We start from the raw sequence: 18,869 nt of genomic DNA, 5'->3' as shown, positions 1-18,869 counted from the left end.
TTTAAATAAGTGTCTTGTGATTTGTATGTAGTTAATCCCCCAAAGAGGCTATGCTCCGTACTTTATTTCTTACTTTTAATTAATTTATTTATTATTCAGATTTTACTTATCTATTTGAGAGAGAGAGAGAGCATGAGTGGGGTGGGTGGGGAGGTACAGGGGGAATGGGAGAAGCAGACCCTCCCAGCTGAGGAGGGAGCCTGACCCCAGGATCTCCAGACCATGACCTGAACTCAAAGCAGATGCCTAACTGACTGAGACACCCAGGAGCCCCATTTTAGCTTATTAATTATCTTGTTAGTTGTTACATTTCTGTAAAGTGGAGAGTGGATGGCTTTTTTGATTCTATTCAAGATGTGGAAGTTGAGGCACAAGGATCTCCCTCCCCCCTCCCCTCCCCTCCCTTCGATTTTTTTTTATTTATTCATGAGAGATACAGAGAGAGAGGCAGAGACACAGGCAGAGGGAGAAGCCGGCTCCATGGGGGGAGCCCAATGTGGGACTCGATCCTGGGACTCCGGGATCACTCCCTGAGCCGAAGGCAGAGCTCAACCACTGAGCCACCCAGGTTTCCCGAGGCACAAGGATTTTAAATTAATGATCCATATTTATTCAATGAGTTAGTGGTCAAACTGAGATCAAAGTTACAGCTCTGAGTTCATAATCCACTGGTTTTCTATCTGTATTATGTCTCTAGTGTTTTCTCCACGCTTAATGATTCCATATACATATTCTGGTACTGAAATGCCTTGATTACGAAACTCCATGGAGGGTGGCATGAAGATGAGGGTACACAGCTTACCCTTGACCTGGTTAGTTACTACCTTGTATTAGAGTACAACGTCGTTCTATAGAATCTGTGTTTTTCTTTAACTAGCAATTATCTTTAAAAGTAAATGTATTTGCGACTTAAGAACTACAGTCAAAAAACTCTGCTAAAGAAAAAGAAGAAATCTCAGCTTTTATAAAAAAAAATAAATGGTATAAACATATTAGAAATGTTGCCTTCCTGGGGCACCTGGGTGATTCAGCTAAGCATCTGTCTTTGGCTCAGGCCATGATCCCAGGGTCCTGTGATGGAGTCCCACATCAGGCTCCCTGCTCAGCGAGGAGTCTGCTTCTCCCTCTGCCCTTCCCCCCTGCTTGTGATCTCTCTTTCACCTTCTCTCAAATAAATAAATAAAATCTTAAAAAAAAATGTTGCCTTCCCTTAAAGAGATTTTACTTGCATAGCATATATGAGAAATAAACTTTTGAACCACTAAAAAGAATAAGGTAATGATTCGGTTTCCATAAAAAGAAGAGAATTAAGGACCAGAATGTGTTGGGACCTAAATTATGCAACATATACAGGCAAGAGTAATCTAGAAAACATTATCTTTATGTATAATTCATCTAGCAGCTGCCTATTTGTGACACATATTATACACTGATTAAGAGCATGGTTAAACAACTGAAATAATGTGCATGCTTCATATAATAACACCCTGTTCTTATTGCAAGTTTAAAGAGGCAAAACTAGGTACAGTGAAACTTTCTGTGTTTATGTTAATTTGAACAAGTCATGATCTGAATATATGAAAATATTGATTGATCGTGGATGCACTCAGAGCATCTTTGCATTCTTTGCAGAGGGAAGCCCAAGGGAGAGTTTGGGGAAAACTCTTTGCAGCCACCTTTTCAGTGTCCCTTGTTTGCTTTCCTTGTAATGAGCCATGGCTGCATATGTTTATCCTATGGATACCTGATTCGTAAGTAAGCCAGCATGAACCAAGCATGGGATAGCCAGGGGAGAAAATGAATAAATGGGAGAAAAAGTATTTATTTCTTAACAAGGGTACTAATATCTTTTTGTAAAGTCTGAATCTTTTTGTAAAGCCTGAAATTCAATTTTACGTCTTTACAAAGCAGACTCTAAGGTTCTGTAGTGCTTTCTCTAGTTTTGATCTCTCTCTCTTTTTCTTAAAGATTTTATTTATTTATTCATGAGACAGAGAGAGAGCAGGCTCCACGCAGGGATCCCAATGTGGGACTCAAGCCCAGGACCCCAGGATCATGCCCTGGGCTGAAGGCAGGCACTAAACTGCTGAGCCACCCAAGCGTCCCTAGCTTTTGATCTCTTAATGATTGTTTATAGGTTTGGAAAAGTTGATGACTGTGGGTCTTGATGGTAGGCCCTGGAGTGACAATGAGGGATGGGTACTGAATTTGAAATTCTGAGGCAGAATCTGAAGTTTCTTGGAATATTGCCCAGAATTCCATTTTAAAAATCAGTAATTGTACTTTTCATTTCCTTAATCTTTCATTTAAAGATAAATGTAGCCCAGTGAAAGGACCTTCAGTCATCTTTTTGATCTGAGAAGTGTATTCAAACAACTACACAAACATGTTGTCTAGTCACTGACTAATACTGAGGAAAAACTTTAAATATAAGGGTCAGAGAGATCTCTTGATACTCTGTCAGGAGCTATTTCTCTATTTGTATAACATATATTTTCTTTTATCTAAAAGTAAAATATTCAGAATAATTTAAAAAGTTCAATAAACTGGGACGCCTGAGTGGCTCAGCGGTTTAGCACCTGCCTTCTACCCAGGGCATGACGCGGAGGTCCTGGGATTGAGTCCCACGTCAGGCTCCCTGCGGGGAGCCTGCTTCTTCCTCTGCCTGTGTCTCTGCCTCTCTCTCTCTCTCTGTGTCTCTCATGAATAAATAAATAAAATATTAAAAACATAAAAAAACAAAAAATAAAAAGTTCGATAAGCAAAAGATGGATCACCAAAGACTAAAACATCAATCTCTTTATTTCTCAATATTCAAAGACCTCCAACTACTACTATCCACCGCCTTCTGCATGGGTCTCAGAGGTAAGAGATAGAGGGGAGTTTGCAAATAATAGAAGAGAATTTGTAATGGGAAGTATTGGAAGAGGAAGAGGAGGAAGGTTCAACTGTAGGACAAACATCTTCCCTTAACACTGTCATTACTGTGATGGTTAATTGACATCGTTTCCAATATAAGGGCCCTATGACTTGATACCACTTAATTTCTTTGGGCCTTAATATCTGTTTAACACACACACACACACACACACACACACACACACACACATATCTAGGCAAAGCTATTGACACAAGATCTCCCAAGTCTCCCCACCACTCTTCACTTTTCCTATTGCTAGTATATATCAAACTACCATCATTTCCTGTCTATGGTATGGTAAACAAGTCTCTTTGCTCTCTCTCTCTCCTTGACCCTCTACAATTAATTCATTCTCAACATATAGCCAGAGTGAGCTCTTAAAAACACAAATTCTGTTATGTCATCACCTGCTTAAAATCATGCCAGTGGGTTCCCTTTGCAATTTGAATACAATATCTACTTTTGTCCATGACCTTTGAGTTTCTATCAGATCTGTCCTCATTTCCTACTTCTCTTTCAATGTCAACCATCCTGGCCTTATTCCTAGTCCTAACATATGCTAAGTTTGTCCTCATTTTAGGATCTATATTTGTTTTCTAGAACATCTGGCTTCAGATCTTCCCTTGGCTGATATCCTTATAATTTTCAGGTCTCATTTCAAATACCACCTCATTAAAGAGGCATTTTCTGAACATGCCTTCCAAGTTAGTTACTTTTATTTTTAAAGAATTATTTTAAAAATAATTAAAAAATTATGTATCAGGTACCTGTCACTGAGATGAGATTCCCTTTTTAAAAAACTACTTTATTATTTTCATTCTCACCATGCTCAAGATTGTAAACTCCATGAGAAAAGCTTGTTTATTGGAGTATCTCTAATGCCCAGAACAGTATCTGGCACACAGTAGGCACTCAGTACACGTGTGCTGTATAAATCTCAGATTTTAGGTATACATTCAATAACGTGAATTTTAATATCTGTTTTCTCCCCAGATTCTAAGCACTTTTAGCTCCATTATCCAACTTGTCTAATAATATTAATAAATATGTGTTAAATGAATAAATCATGATAACTGCACCTTCAAACTAACTGTATACTTACAGCCTGCTTAGTCTGTTCAGTTTGTATGATGGACGTGATAGTTAAACATTCACTTTGTCATTTTTCTATTTACATACTCTATTAATATGGAAGTTTTTCTATCTATTGGCTACTGTATCAGAATGTCTTTGGATTACCATTCACAGAATTATAGATGCCCAATTCTCAGGAACCCAAGCAAATAAGGCATTTCATTAAATTATAAGAAAATAATTGGAGTAAGTGGTTTCCGCTTGTACACCACAAATGGTTGTATTGACACAGAAGCACAATTTCATTGGAGAACTAGGCTCTTTGTGGTCAAATGCTCATATATCCTCGCATCACGAACTAAGTTCTTTTTATTTTACTTCTTGGCCATCCTCAGCTTTGGGTTTGTCTCCTTAAGCTTGTTGCCTTTATTCAATATTATTTCTGTGAGACCTCAACCAGAAATTTTTTCAGGAGTTGTCATTCTCACTTTACTTTTAAGTGACCAGTGTGTAAAATTTAAGTGTCAAAGGGGAATGGTATAAATATAACTGGTTTATATACATCATGGTTTATTTCTGAGACCTGAGCTCATTACAAGCACCCCGATTTTATTAGCAAGGAAGAGATGACACAAGAGGTTGAGTCAGCAGCTAACAGGGTCAACTAGGAACAGTATAAATAACTGGAACCCTTTATCAATTTATTTGCTATTGATGGGAAGCTTTTTACACTGGGAATAAGTAGGCTTTTCTCCAGAGCTTTCATGTGATTTATTTGGCATTTATAATGTTTTTCTTTCTAGTTTTTATGGTCAACAACAACAAAAGAAAGCATTCTTACAACATCAGAGATGAAACTCGTAATTAAGCATTAGTAATGACTATTTCTCCAGGTGGTATCTTTGGAATTCTAGATTTAAAGTCAGCAGCTCTGTGTTCATTGTCTTACTTTGTCTTTTTTCTACACACACAAGACGGGCCAGTGAGCACTGTACTTTCTGCTTACTGAACATCTGCTGATTGATCTTTCTCGGTAAATCCACTTAGCCTGGATTTGTCCTAAAATCACTGGGAGCAGGGAGACTAACTCTGAATGAGGCAGTTTTGGATGTTACTAACACAAACACAAACAATGCCTGGTGTTTCCTGTGGTTCTTGGTTAATCATCAGGTGTAGGTTGAATACTCTGAGAACTGTGACTGGCATTTGATTATTCCTCATCGATTAGCATTTAGGTTAGAAGGACTGGATGTATTTCAGATGTTTGTAGGTATTAGAATTTTATGTATTATGTGATTTTATGAACCATGTCTTGTATCTTATCTCTGCTGTAAGCATCCTTTTGTGCTCAAAACTTTCAACCGGATGTGTTCAGAGACTTCAAAACAGAATTTTCCCCTCTGTGACTCTTTGTTGTAAGTGCTTCAATGTCTGTTACATTTGTTGCTTTCCATTGCAATTTTTTCACCTCTTTCTGATGCATTAAGGATTATTTTAGGCTCACTTAGTTGATGGTTTGTGATTAACAGTGATATCAGAGGAGAAATAAATATAATTTTACCGAAAAAAATTGTTCTTAGAGTTTCAGTCACTTCCTACCCTTTTCTTATTGGTTTAATTATCAGCAATTAATGAAGCAGTCATTAAATAGCATATTATTTTAGGTGCTGGAAAGCCTTACAAAAATGTAAATGGTAACTCTCCTGTTCTCCAGGGCTTTACACAAATCTAAAGGAACTCATTACTTTAACAAAACAAATTACTCGAAAGTCATACACCAAACTTTGAGTGCTAAACAAGAAGTTTCTCAGTGGTCTCTTATCTTCAATAATGTCTTTCCAGGTCAAAAAAAAAAAAATGCCTTTCCAGGTTTAAGGGACTTTTCTTTAAAATGCACATGGGAAAGATGGAGTGCTTGGTTTTGTAGATGCTCTGCACAAATGGCAAATGGAGATTTCCCCAAAGCATGGCTTGGCTTCTTAACGGGATGCACGATTTAGCTAGATGGTCCCCTCTGTCTTCTGGATTTCTGATAGAGCTATCTGTTCGTTCAGTACTTTTCTCCTCTGTGTCCCATAATCTTCAAATCTTTTTCATTTGTTTTACTATAAACAGCTCTGTAATGATCACAAACTGTTGTTTCCTAAGCTTCAGAGATGAGGCTTTTTCAGGAAACGATTCTTTAAATATTAATTTCCTCTGGTATTGTTGATTCCCACTTCCATATTTTGCTCAAGATCTGCCACTGTCAATTCACTCAAACAGTATATTTCAAAGAAGTTTTGTGTCCTTCGATATCACCACTGCAGACACTACCATTAAGATTTTGGGTCTCTCAGCCTGTGTGTGTGCCATTCACCTCCTGAACAGTTAATGAGGAAGATTCTTGCTTTGCATTTAACAAACGTTCTCTTTGGTTTAGTATAAAGCTTTGTTGCCCTTTCATCCCCACAGTTGGGGATTTGCTTTCTGGCATTTGGGCTCAAAGTGTAGAGACACTCATTTCTGAGAATATAGCTACTACATATCAGATCATTAGAATTTCCTTTACAAAAAGCTTATATTGACAAAGGTAAATAAAAACTGTCAGACTTTCTTCTCATGAATTAATCTATCAAACTCTTGCTGGCTCAAGGGCACGTTTTTTCCTTTGAAATTAGGAAACCTAATATTGGCACATTGATTTCTTCCTCTTCAGCTAATTGTAATGGCCTCTGTATTAGACTGATTTTGACTGACTGCTATCATAGTGTCTGCCATGTGAGAACTATTTTTTTGTGAAGAGTCCTTTAGTTGTTTTTCCCAAATGGCGTAATTCTTTTCTTAGTGATGAATTTGGTTCTTCTCACCAGGATTTTATTGTTTTTCATTCTTCCAAGGTTTATTTGTTCATCACCGTTTTATTGAAAAAAAAAAAAAACAAACTTATTCAAATCTTCACATTACAGCATTCTGATAACATTGCTATTTTTCTCACTTTTTTCCTTTTTACTCAGACTGCTGAATTTACATTTACCTAGAAGAAACTGTCATTTCCTTTCCTTTAATTTTTCAGTGAATCCTGTGCAGGATCCTCTTTTTATATTCTATTTATGCTACTGTATGTTGCTTCTCTGGGGGCTAACAGCTTCAAAATAATCTACCTAAGTGGTCTGCCTTTGTGCCTGAAGCAATCATACCCCCTCCATTTTCAGCTTGGCTAAATCTGAAGGAACAATTGAAATAAAAATCATTCTTCAAGTTGGCCCTGGTTCATTGAGGGTAGACTTAGTGTAAGATAAATTTTACCAAAAGCTTTATCTTAGCACATCACCTATACACTACCCATGACCTGATGGAGTAGATTTCTAAAGGTAAAGTTTTATTTTTCAACATAAGAAACTAGAAACATTTCTCAGTACAAGTTCTTTTAGTCACTGCATCAGATATTATACGATTTTAGGTAAAAGCATTTAATTTTTTTTTTTTTACTGTATAACTTTTTACAGTAACTCTTTTATTTAAAATATACAAAAACGAGTGAAAACTCTGAGTATGTTTTATCAGGTTAAACATACTCTCCAGGCAAATCTTAATTACTCATATTAAAGCAGAATAGTGAATGATCTGAAATATAATTTTTGTCTCACCTTTATCAAAAATATTTGTTTTTAAAGCTAGACATGTCTCAAGATTTAAACATTCACTTCAGGAAGTCAGGTATCTGCACACCTCTTATGTTTTACTGTATTTGGTTACTCTTGATCCACCCTCTGTGTAGTGATTTATCCATTCTAAAGAATCCCTTTATGTTTAGTTTTTGGCTCTCCAAGGAGACCAATATGGGCCTTAAGTATGGCAACTCCATAATAAACCCTGTTGAGTACATGCTGAATGAACAGGTCTTACATCTGAAACAGAACATGTAATATGCTCTTAAGTTATAGGAAGACATAGTAGAATTTCTACTTAAATTTGTTGTAAATCTCATTCTTCTATTTACTTTAGCATATTTTATAATGTAAATAATATGTTCTTATGTATTACATATACATATATATATATATCTTCTAAATAAGGCACAAAGGACTTACTAATTGTTGGCAAAGTAATCTCTCTTGTCACATCTCTTTCTGGTCTGGTCACTCTGGCTCCAATGGGCATTCTGCTCATCTGCTGAGCAGTCCAATGCTATACCCAGTACCGGCTTCACACTGGTCACTCTAACTTTACAGACTGTCTTTTTAGCAGTCCTTATTGCTCTTTGCTGTGGTATGTGGCTCTGTAAATTGGCAAAGTCATCTTAAAGGAAAATATCTATTCTGCTCCTGTTTTGATTAGGAGGGTACTGTTTCCATGAGGCATACTTTTATTCTAAGAATTATTTTCTTGGGGCTCCTAGGCGGCTCAGTAGTTGAGCATCTGCCTTCAGCTTGGGTCGTGACCCCAGAATCCTAGGATCAAGTCCCACATCTGGCTTCTTGCATGGAGCCTACTTCTCCCTCAGCCTATGTCTCTGCCTCTCTCTCTGTATCTCTCAAATATAAATAAATAAAATCTTAAAAAAAAAATACAAACTGAAAAAAAGAATTATTTTCTTGAAGACTACAAAAAGATCTTTATCCATGTCTTCCTGTTTTTAAAACCCTTCACAAGCCCCCCTTTTCTCCAGACCCTTCCTAATGCAGATTATAAAAACACACATAAATAATGAAGAAGTAACAATTACAGCTATCTAGTAAGTGAAAAAAAATCAAAATTGTTTAAGGTAGAAGATATATTCTAAGAAAGTTAAATATAGATAACACCTTAAAAAATAAAATTATACTTTAAAAATGTATCAAGGGAGCTTACTCTTTAAAGTTATTTTCATGTAAATGGTTTTATAAAACAAAGAATAATTTCATATAAATGACTCTTCTCCTGTATTTTGTTATACAGAGTTTGTTTGAATTATAATATATCTTCACTAGGCAGTAAAGTTTTCTAAGCATCTCACTCCTTTTTAAAAAGGAAATACAAAAAGAATTTGGAGCCTAAGTATATATAAACTAAACATTTTACACACAATTGCAACAGAATGCCAATGCTCAATCTGCCATTATCTTGATGACTTTGAAACACTGTGCCTATGACCCTTTGTTATAATTTTGCTTTGAAATCTAATGCCATTAGTCAGGCCATCTCTAACAGGGATTCTCTGAATTGATGAATAGCATCTCATTCAACGAGTTGTTTAATCTAAAAATACTGGTGTCATCTTTAAACCCTTCTTCCTTTTTATAATTCATATCTCATTAGTTACTGATTCTTGTAAATTGTATATTCATAATATGTTTTTCATTTCTCTACCTTCTTCTTTATTCCAATTGCCACTGCTCTAATTAAAGCCACATGGCCTTTCTGGCCTATAGCAATAATTCCTTAACTGGTTTCCTATAGCCAGTCCTCCTGTCCTTCAATCCTTCTCTCCTTCATACTGTTGTCAATAGTATCTTCTAAGACATGCATGTGTTTTTGTCATTCTTCTATTTAAATAAATCAATGTCTGTCTTTTAATTTCTATAAAAAACCTTCAAATTTCTTGAAGTACCACCCAACTAACTTTGCCATTATACCTTAGAAATCTGGGTTGTCCACTACTATTCTCCCCCATTCTAAACTTTCCACATTTCCATCAACATGTCTATTCACTTCCCCAAATTTCCATATCTTTTTCTTTTTTTTGGTTTCCTATATGTGAATTCCCCAACAGTCTAACAAAATTTTTTAAATATTTGGTTCAAATTTTAGCTTTTTGTAAAGTCTTCTCCAGACCTCTTCTTTTTGGTACTTCCATATTTCTTTATTCAGACTTGTATGTCAACATTTAATGCACTGAACAGCTAAAAAGTATGAGGGCATTCTATAAAAGTGTAAGCTCTTTGAAGGCAAGAATGCTGCTATTTCAAGTATTAAATTGTCATATTCAGTATAAAACCAAGTATGATATCTTGTACCCTAGGAGCCTTTAAACAGGTATTTCTGAGATTTTTTTTAAAGTTCTTAATTACAGTCTCTTCAACAATGAGTGTTGGGAAAACTGAACTATATGCGAAAGAGTGAAACTGGACCACTTTCTTAAACCATGTACAAAATAAACTCAAAATGGATGAAAGAATTAAATGTGAGACCTGAAACCATAAAAATCCTAGAAGAGAGCACAGGTTATAATTCTTTGGCATTGGCCATAGCAATATTTTTCTAGATATGTCTCCCAAGGCAAGGGAAATAAAAGCAAATTTAAACTATCAGGACTATATAAAAATAAAAAGTTTTTGCACAGTAAAGGAAATAATCAACAAAACAAAAAGACAATGTACCAAATGGGTGAAGATATCTGCAAATGATATATCTCATATGGGGTTAATTCTCAAAAACTATAAAGAACTTAATATGACTCAACACCAAAAAAAAAAAAAAAGCCAAATAATAGGCAGAAGACATGAACAGACATTTCTCTAAAGAAGACATACAAATGGCCGATATACACATGAAGAGATGCTCAATATCACTCATCATAAGGTAAATGCAAATCAATGCCACAATAAGATATCATCTCACATTTGTCGGAATGGCTAAAATCAGAAACACAAAAAACAACAGGTGTTGGTGAGGATGTGGAGAAAAAGGAACCCTTGTGCACTGTTGGTGGGAATGCAGAGTGGTATAGTCATTTAAAAACAGAAATACCACATGATCCAGTAATTTCAGTACTAGGTATTTACTTAAAAATATGAAAACACTAATTGGAAAAGATATATGCACCCTTGTGTTCATTGCAGCATTAATTAAAATAGCCAAGAAGCAACTGAAGTGTCTGATGGTAGATGAATGGATAAAGAAGGTGTGGTATATACATACAATGGAATATTACTCAGTTATAAGAAAAATAATGAAATCTTGCCATTTGCAACAGCATGATGGATCTAGAAGGTATACTGCTAAGTAAAATAAGTCAGTCTGAGAAAGACAAGTGCCATATGATTTCATTCATATGTGGAATTTAAGAAACAAAACAAAGAAGAGACAAAAAACCCAGACAATTAAATACAGAAAACAAATTGGTGGTTACCAGAGGGGGGTTGGATGGGGGGGATGAGTGAAATAGGCGAAGGGAATTAAGAGTATACTTATTGTTTTTTTTTTTTTTTAAGATTTATTTATTTATTCATGAGAAACACACACACACACAGAGAGAGAGAGAGAGAGAGAGAGAGAGGCAGAGATACAGGCAGAGAAAGAAGCAGGCTCCATGTAGGGAGCCCGACGAGGGACTCGATCCCGGGCCTCCAGGATCACGCCCTGGGTGGAAGGCGGTGCTAAACCGCTGAGCCACCAGGGCTGCCCAAGAGTATACTTATTGTGATGAACACTGAGAAATGTATAGAATCAATGAATCACTGTATTATACACCTAAACCCAATATAACACTGTACATTACTTACACAGGAATAAAAAAAATAAAAATAATTTTCAAAAAGTACTCATATTATTTACCATTCAACTGATGCTTCTTAAATTCAGAATGTTATTTCTTAATTGAGACATAATTTATAGCTTTTAAGAGGCATTTTAGAGCATTAATATTCTGGTTACCTAACCTGATGTTTAATTTTGTAGTCAGATTTAAATTAAAATAGCACTGTTCGAGGCCTCTCAGTCTCTATAATCATGTTAGACAGAAGAACATGCCTGGAAGCTGGATTTCAAATCTGACACAATAAAACTTACATATGCTTCAAAATTTGGGTTACTCTGCCAATTTTATTAGTATCAAGTTTAGGTATGAGCTTCCCATTTTAAATAGCAGTTAAAATATTATTTAATAGGAATTTCATGTATATCATATAGGCATACATAGAGTATAATAGTTACATCGTATTTCTACTCTTTATTCCATATGATTTTGCTCTTTTAGACCATATTTGTTGGAATTTTTATAAATATTATACTGTATAAAATTTACACAATAATTTTAAACACTATTCTTCAAGGTTGGAAATAAAATGCGTAATAGAAAAATCTTATCTACGTTGTTCTGTAACTTGAAAAGTTGCTTCAAGTTACACATTTATAAAAAGAAAAGCCTTGAAAAAAATGGAAAAAATTATGACATTTTCCAATTAGAAAATGGAGTTGGAAATAGTGCTTTCCCTGAAATGAACAATTTATTTTCAGACATGCTAGATTTTTATTTTTATGAAGGTTTTTGGTCAAATTAAAAGATCAAAGATGCTGCTACCTTATGTGTCAGGCTCTCAGAGATTAATTTATTTTCCTTAGCACTATAATTCTTTGTTGGAAAAAATTAGTGAAAATATCAACAATAAAGTAATACAGAGCATTTCTACAGTGCAAGCATAGTGAGAGCATAATACGTTTCATTCATAATGTTAAACTTGCATCTCTTCTGGAGTAATTGAATATGGTGAGGTTTCAAAACAATCTCATAGAAAATGAAATAAAAGGGAACTAAATAATGGATTTGCCTCTTTTACAATAATGTATAAGGTTGGAGAAAGAGGAGAGGGTAAAAACATCTTCAATAATCTTACTTTTCACTGAAGGTGACTGTCAAATGAGCTGATGGTGAAGGTTTTGTTTCAAAAATAACAGGAGAGAGGATAGTTGTACAAATTATTAGCTTTCAGACAGCTGAAGAAAGACTCTGAGATTGAAATCCTTGAAACAATAACCAAAAAGGTCAGTGGAATGCACTGGTTTTGGGGCATTCAGAAATGCTTAAAGTATTCATGAGTTAAATTGGAATTGTATAATCTACAGATGACAGTTTGGTTCTCAAGTTTTAGCCTCTTATTCCTGCTCGTATTCTCCCCAAGAATCATTCAAAAAAAGTTTAGAGTGTACTAATATGTGCCCAGAGAAACCCATCTTGTTCATCTGGAAGTATGATCAGCTCATTACATAACATTTGCTGTGAGGGGGAAAAAGTGATTTTATAACCATTGCTTCTTCACTAGCACTGATGCAACTGATTCACCACTGGCCTATACAGAACTCCATTTAAAGGAGATAATTGTTAAGCATCAAGAATACGTCAAGCAAAGGCAGCTTTGTTGTGAGGGCAGTGAAAACACGGGCCTCAAGCATGATATTAAAGTCCCAGTACAAGGGGAGAAAGAAAACAGTCAAACAGACCTAAGTTTTTTGTTGTTGTTTTGTTTTTTGACGAGGCACTCAGAAAAAAGCAAATACTTTTCCGTTGATGATGTTAAATTTAGAACACGTGCGAGCAGAAAATTAGAAAAAAACAGAATTATTCTAATAATATTGAAAACAACACAAGTAAGCAACTTATGCTGGAAAAGGACATGTAAACTTACAGTTGTTGTGTAAGCAGCTTCTGGGTCATCTTCCAGCACCCGGGACAGACCAAAATCAGACACTTTGCATACTAAGTTGCTGTTGACCAATATATTCCTAGCTGCCAGATCTCGATGGACATAGCCCATATCAGAGAGATACTTCATCCCTGAGGCGATGCCTCGGAGCATACCGACCAACTGGATGACTGTGAAATGGCCATCGTGTTTCTGAAAGACAATCACAGTTGTTTACATTGATTTATTTTAACGTAGGACGTGTGCGTGTGTGCAGCATCAAGCAAAACCGTGGACGAGCTGACGAACAAAGGATACAAGAGAACCAATCAAATTAACTTCGAGAAAATCTGATTTCAAAAACTTTAAATATCAAGGGGGACCTAAGTCAAATTAGGGAGCAGCCACGACCACCGCGAGAACAGAATTCACGTCCGGTAGCTGCGACCTATGCACCTGCCGTACAGGTGGGCAGAAGGACGACAGACCCGGGACGGGATGGGGGCGGGGCAAGATGGCGGCGCGGCCCTAACTCCTGGGGCTCTAACCCCGCGCCGCTAACTCACCCTCGGGGCTTCCACACCATCCTGAACACGGACCAATTGGACCTGAGACGTAAGGGGAGAACAGTCGGACGCCACCGAGAGGAGGGCCTCTGCTCCTATCGGGGTAGGAGGGCGGAGAAAGTGGGAGGGAACTGGAGTGGGGGCGGCCCGCGAGGCGCCCGGCTCCAGCGGAAGAGGAGAGCCTCGGCCGGAAGCGCAGCCCCGAGCCGGAAGTGCAGCCCGGGACGCGCCGGGACCTTACCAGTCCCTGGAATTTCCGGTCAGAAGAGGGCTCCGCAGGGAAGTCGGCTGAGCCGGGATCGCAGGGAAGCCTCCAGGCCTCGGCGTCGCTACAAGAGGAGCAGCCCCCGCGGGAAGCGCACGGCCAACCGCGGCGTACCTCGGGGGAGGGCTGGCGGGTTCCGCCCGGCGCCCGCGGAGGCCGAGAGGGCCCAGGATGGCGGGGACGCTCCTGCGGTGCAGGTCAGGGCCACCTGTCCCGGGGCGCCAGGCCAGTGCGGACCTGGAGCGGCGGGTAGTTACTCAGGGGCAGCTGGCCCCAGGGCTGGAGACCCGGCACCGCCATCGCGGCGTCTCCCCTGGCCCCTGGGAGGGGCGGGGCCTCGGGGAACAAGGTCTCGCGGGATCCACAGCTCACGGAGCCGCCCCCCCGCCCCCTGGCGGGGCGGGGCAGGGCATCTCCGCAGGTGCTCACACCTGGGAACCAGCGCAGCAGGCCCCGCCCCCAGGAGGCCCGCTGCAAGGACGGGGAAGAGCGAGTTTAGGAGCTGAGCAGCGCTGGAAAGCTCCAGGACTGAGAGAAAATAGAACATACAACTAGAGGGGCTTTTTTTTTTTTTTTCATTTCAACTCATTTTTATATCAGGCTTAAATTTCCAATCATTTCTCTTTTCCCACCTTAACTACAATATTTTACCGACTCTTTGTTTTTAAACTTTTTTTGTTTTGACATTCATATTTCTACAATTACATGTCATAGATACATATTTTTCACTTCTGGATTCCCTTCAACGTATTCAATTTAATTTTTGTAGATATACGAAATGGGTATTTTTTGTTTTTTTCTGTCTCATTTTGTTTTACAATGGTGGAAGTTAGTACCTTCTAAAACACGACCAACATACACCCGGAACCAAGTGGAATATTGTGCTGGTTCATTCTGTGAGATTATACTCCCTTCCTTCCCACTCTGCCCCCCTCTTTTATCTTGTTTATGTTTTTGTGGAGAGTGTTGAGTCTTTCTATAAGTATTGTTGGTTTATATAAATTTTGGATAGAGCATTTTCTAACATACAGAACAAAATACACTCAGAAACAAGAGGATCACCCTCTAGGACCCCTCAGGTAGATTATATTCTCCACTACCACTTCCTCACCACCATGATCCTGTTTTTTTTTTTTCTCTTTTTTTTCTTTGTTTTTGGTTTTTTATTTCTACTACTACTTTTTTTTACAATTTGTTTTCACTTTAGTGGTCATTTTGTTTTATTTTGTTCTGTTCTTTTATTTTCTGGTCTCTGACCTCTTTGGAATCATCTAGGGTGTATGATTGTGGTTGGTATTTTTGACTCAGTTCGCTCATACAGCCACTCTGCACTGGACAAAATGACGAGAAGGAAGAATTCACCAAAAAAGAAAGAACCAGAAACGGTACTCTCTGCCACAGTTACAGAATTTGGATTTAAATATGATGTCAGAAATTCAATTCAGAAGTATAATTATAAAGCTACTGGGGGCTCTGGAAAAAAGCATAAAGTACTCTAGAGACGTTGTTACTACAGAATTGAAATCTAATCAGGCCAAAATTAAAAACAGATTAACTGAGTTGCAATCCAAACTGGATGGTCTAACTGCTAGAGTTAATGAGGTGGAAGAGAGAGTAAGTGACATAGAAGACAAGTTGATGGAAAGGAAGGAAGCTGAGGAAAACAAAACAAACAATGCAGAGCCCACGAGGAAAGGCTTAGGGAAATAAATGGTAGCTTGAGAAGGAAGAGCATATGTTTTATTGGAATTCCAGAAGAGGACGAGAGGCATAGGACCACAAAGTGTATTTGAACAAATCATAGCTGAGAACATCCCTAATCTGGGGAAGAAAATAGGCATTCAGATCCAGGAGATAGAGAGGTACACCCCCCCCCCAATAAATAAAAACCATTCAACACCTCAACATTTAATAGTGAAACTTGCAAATTTCAAAGATAAAGAGAAAATCCTTAAAGCAGCGAAGAGATCAGAGATTCTTAACTTATAAGGAGAGAAATATCAGAATAACAGCACACCTCTCCACAGAGACCTGGTAGGCCAGAAAGGGCTAGCAGGATATATTCAGGGTATAAATGAGAAGAACATGCAGCCAAGAATACTTTATCCAGATTCTCATTCAGAATAGGAGAGAGAAGGAGCTTCCAGGATAGGAAGAAACTGAGAGAATATGTGATCACCAAACTGGCTCTGTAAGAAATATTAAGGGGGACACTGTAAAAGAAAAAGGAAGCCCAAAGAAACAATCCAGAAAAACAAGGACTGAATAGGTAATACGATGACTCTAAATTCATGTTTTTCAATAGTTACTCTGAACGTGTATGGGCTAAATGATCCCATGAAAAGACACAGGTTATCGGACTGGATAAAAAAGCAAGACCCATGTATTTGCTGTCTACAAGAGACTTATTTTAGAACTAAGGACACCTCCAGACTGAAAATGAAGGGGTGGAGAACAATTTACCAAATTGTCCTCAAAAGAAAGCTGGGGTAGCAATCCTTGTATCAGATAAATTAGAGTTTATACCAAAGACTGTACTAAAAGATGAAGAGGGACACTGTCATACTTAAAGGGTCTATCCAACAAGAAGTCCTACAATTATGAATATTTATTTCCCTAATGTGGGAGCCGCCAAGGATATCAATAACCAAAGTAAAGAGATACTTAGATAATAATACACTAATAGTAGGAGATTTCAACACAGCACTCTCATCAAATGACAGAACTTCTAAGCAGAACATCACCAAAGAAACAAGGGCTTTGAATGATACACTGGACCAAATAGATTTCACACATATATATAGAACATTTCATCTGAATGCAACTGAAAACATATTGTGATTGCATACTGGGTCACAAATCAGGTCTCAACTGATACCAAAAGATTGGGATCCTCCCCTGCATATATTCAATGCTTTGAAAATTGAACTCAATCACAAGAATAATTTGGAAGAAATTCAAACACATGGAGGTTAAAGAGCATCTTACTAAACAGCGAATGAGTCAACCAGGAAGTTAGAGAAGAATTAAAAAGATTTATGGAAACTAATGAAAATGAAAATACAACCATTCAAAATCTGTGGAATACAACAAAAGTGGTCCTAAAAGGGAAATACATCGCAAAACAAGCCTCCCTCAAAAAATTGGAAAAAAGGTCCAATACAGAAGCTAACCTCAAACCTAAAGGAATTGGAGAAAGAACAGCAAACAAAGCCTAAACCAAGCAGAAGAAGAAAGATAATAAGATTAGAGCAGAACTCAAATAGAGACCAGAAGAACTACAGAACAGATCAACAAAACCAGGAGCTGGTTCTTTGAAAGAATTAATAAGCAGATAAACCTCTACCCAGCCTTATTAAAAAGAAAGAAGACTCAAGTTAATAAAATCATGAATGAAAGAGATCACAACCAAGAAAAGAAAAACGATTTTAAAAACATATGAGCAGCTATATGCCAACAAATTAGGCAAAATAGAAGAAATGGATGCATTTCTAGAAACACGCAAATTACCAAAACTGGAACAGGAAGAAATAGAAACCCGATCAGGCCAATAACCAGGGAGGAAATTGAAGCAGTCATCAAAAACCTCCCAAGAGACAAAAGTCCAGGGGCAGATGGCTTCCCAGGGGAATTCTACCAAACATTTAAAGAAGAAAAATAATACCTATTCTACTAAAGCTGTTTTGAAGGATAGAAACACAGGGAATACTTTCAAACTCATTTTATGAGGCCAGCATCATCTTGATTCCAAAAGACCCCACCAAAAAGGAGAATTATAGACCAATATCCCTGATGAACATGGATGCAAAAATTCTCACCAAGACACTAGCCAATTGGCTCCAACAATACAGTAAGAGAATTATTCACTATGACCAAGTTGGTTTTATCCCCAGGATGCAAGGTTGGTTCATCACTCGTAAAACAATCAATGTGATAGATCACATCAAGAGAAAAAACAAGAACCATATGATCCACTCAATAGACGCAGAGAAAGCATTTGACAAAATACAGCATCCATTCCTGATCAAAACTCTGACATGATACTGTACATAGAAAACCCAAAAGACTCCACCCCAAGATTGCTAGAACTCATACAACAATTCGGCAGTGTGGCAGGATACAAAACCAATGCCCAGAAATCAGTGGCATTTCTATACACTAACAAAGAGACTGAACAAAGAGAAATTAAGGAGTCAATCCCATTTACAATTGCACCCAAAAGCATAAGATACCTAGGGATAAACCTAACCAAAGAGATAAAGGATCTATACCCTAAAAATTACACAACACTTCTGAAAGAAATTAAGGAAGACACAACGATGGAAAAATATTCCATGCTCCTGGATTGGGAGAATTAATATTGTGAAAATCTCTATGCTACCTAGGGCAATTTACATGTTCAATGCAATCCCTATCAAAATACCGTGGACTTTCTTCAGAGAGTTGGAACAAATCATCTTAAATCAGAAAATAAGCAGAAAAGATCCCGAATAGCCAGGGGAATATTGAAAAAGAAAACCAGAACTGGGGGCATCACAATGCCAGATTTCAGGTTGTACTACAAAGCTGTGGTCATCAAGACAGTGTGGTCCTGGCACAAAAACAGACACATAGATCAATGGAACAGAATAGAGAACCCAGAAATAGGCTCTCAACTCTATGGTCAACTAATACTCGACAAA

General features: G+C 37.6%; 1 protein-coding gene across 18 annotated transcripts in view; it reads right to left on the bottom strand.

The window, feature by feature from the left end:
• EPHA6 (EPH receptor A6) overlaps window positions 1-18,869 on the bottom strand; it is an 872,069-nt gene that overhangs the window by 88,719 nt on the left and 764,481 nt on the right. For 17 of the 18 annotated variants that reach the window (XR_005383133.1, XM_038582514.1, XM_038582517.1 and 14 more), the window contains one exon: window positions 13,360-13,569. Coding sequence is in view for 17 of the 18 variants with exons in the window: in XM_038582514.1 (XP_038438442.1) it covers window positions 13,360-13,569 (210 nt within the window). In the remaining variant the exon portion in view is untranslated. Of the gene's footprint in view, window positions 1-4,575; window positions 6,866-13,359; window positions 13,570-18,869 lie in introns of those variants that run through there. The other variant, XM_038582529.1, reaches the window with a different exon arrangement.

The sequence above is a fragment of the Canis lupus genome, chromosome 33, assembly GCF_011100685.1.
Source record: "Canis lupus familiaris isolate Mischka breed German Shepherd chromosome 33, alternate assembly UU_Cfam_GSD_1.0, whole genome shotgun sequence".
In the NCBI taxonomy this organism is placed as follows: Eukaryota; Metazoa; Chordata; class Mammalia; order Carnivora; family Canidae; genus Canis; species Canis lupus.
The sequence above is the reverse complement of the archived record's forward strand: the minus strand, read 5'-3'. Positions and strand labels throughout refer to the sequence as shown.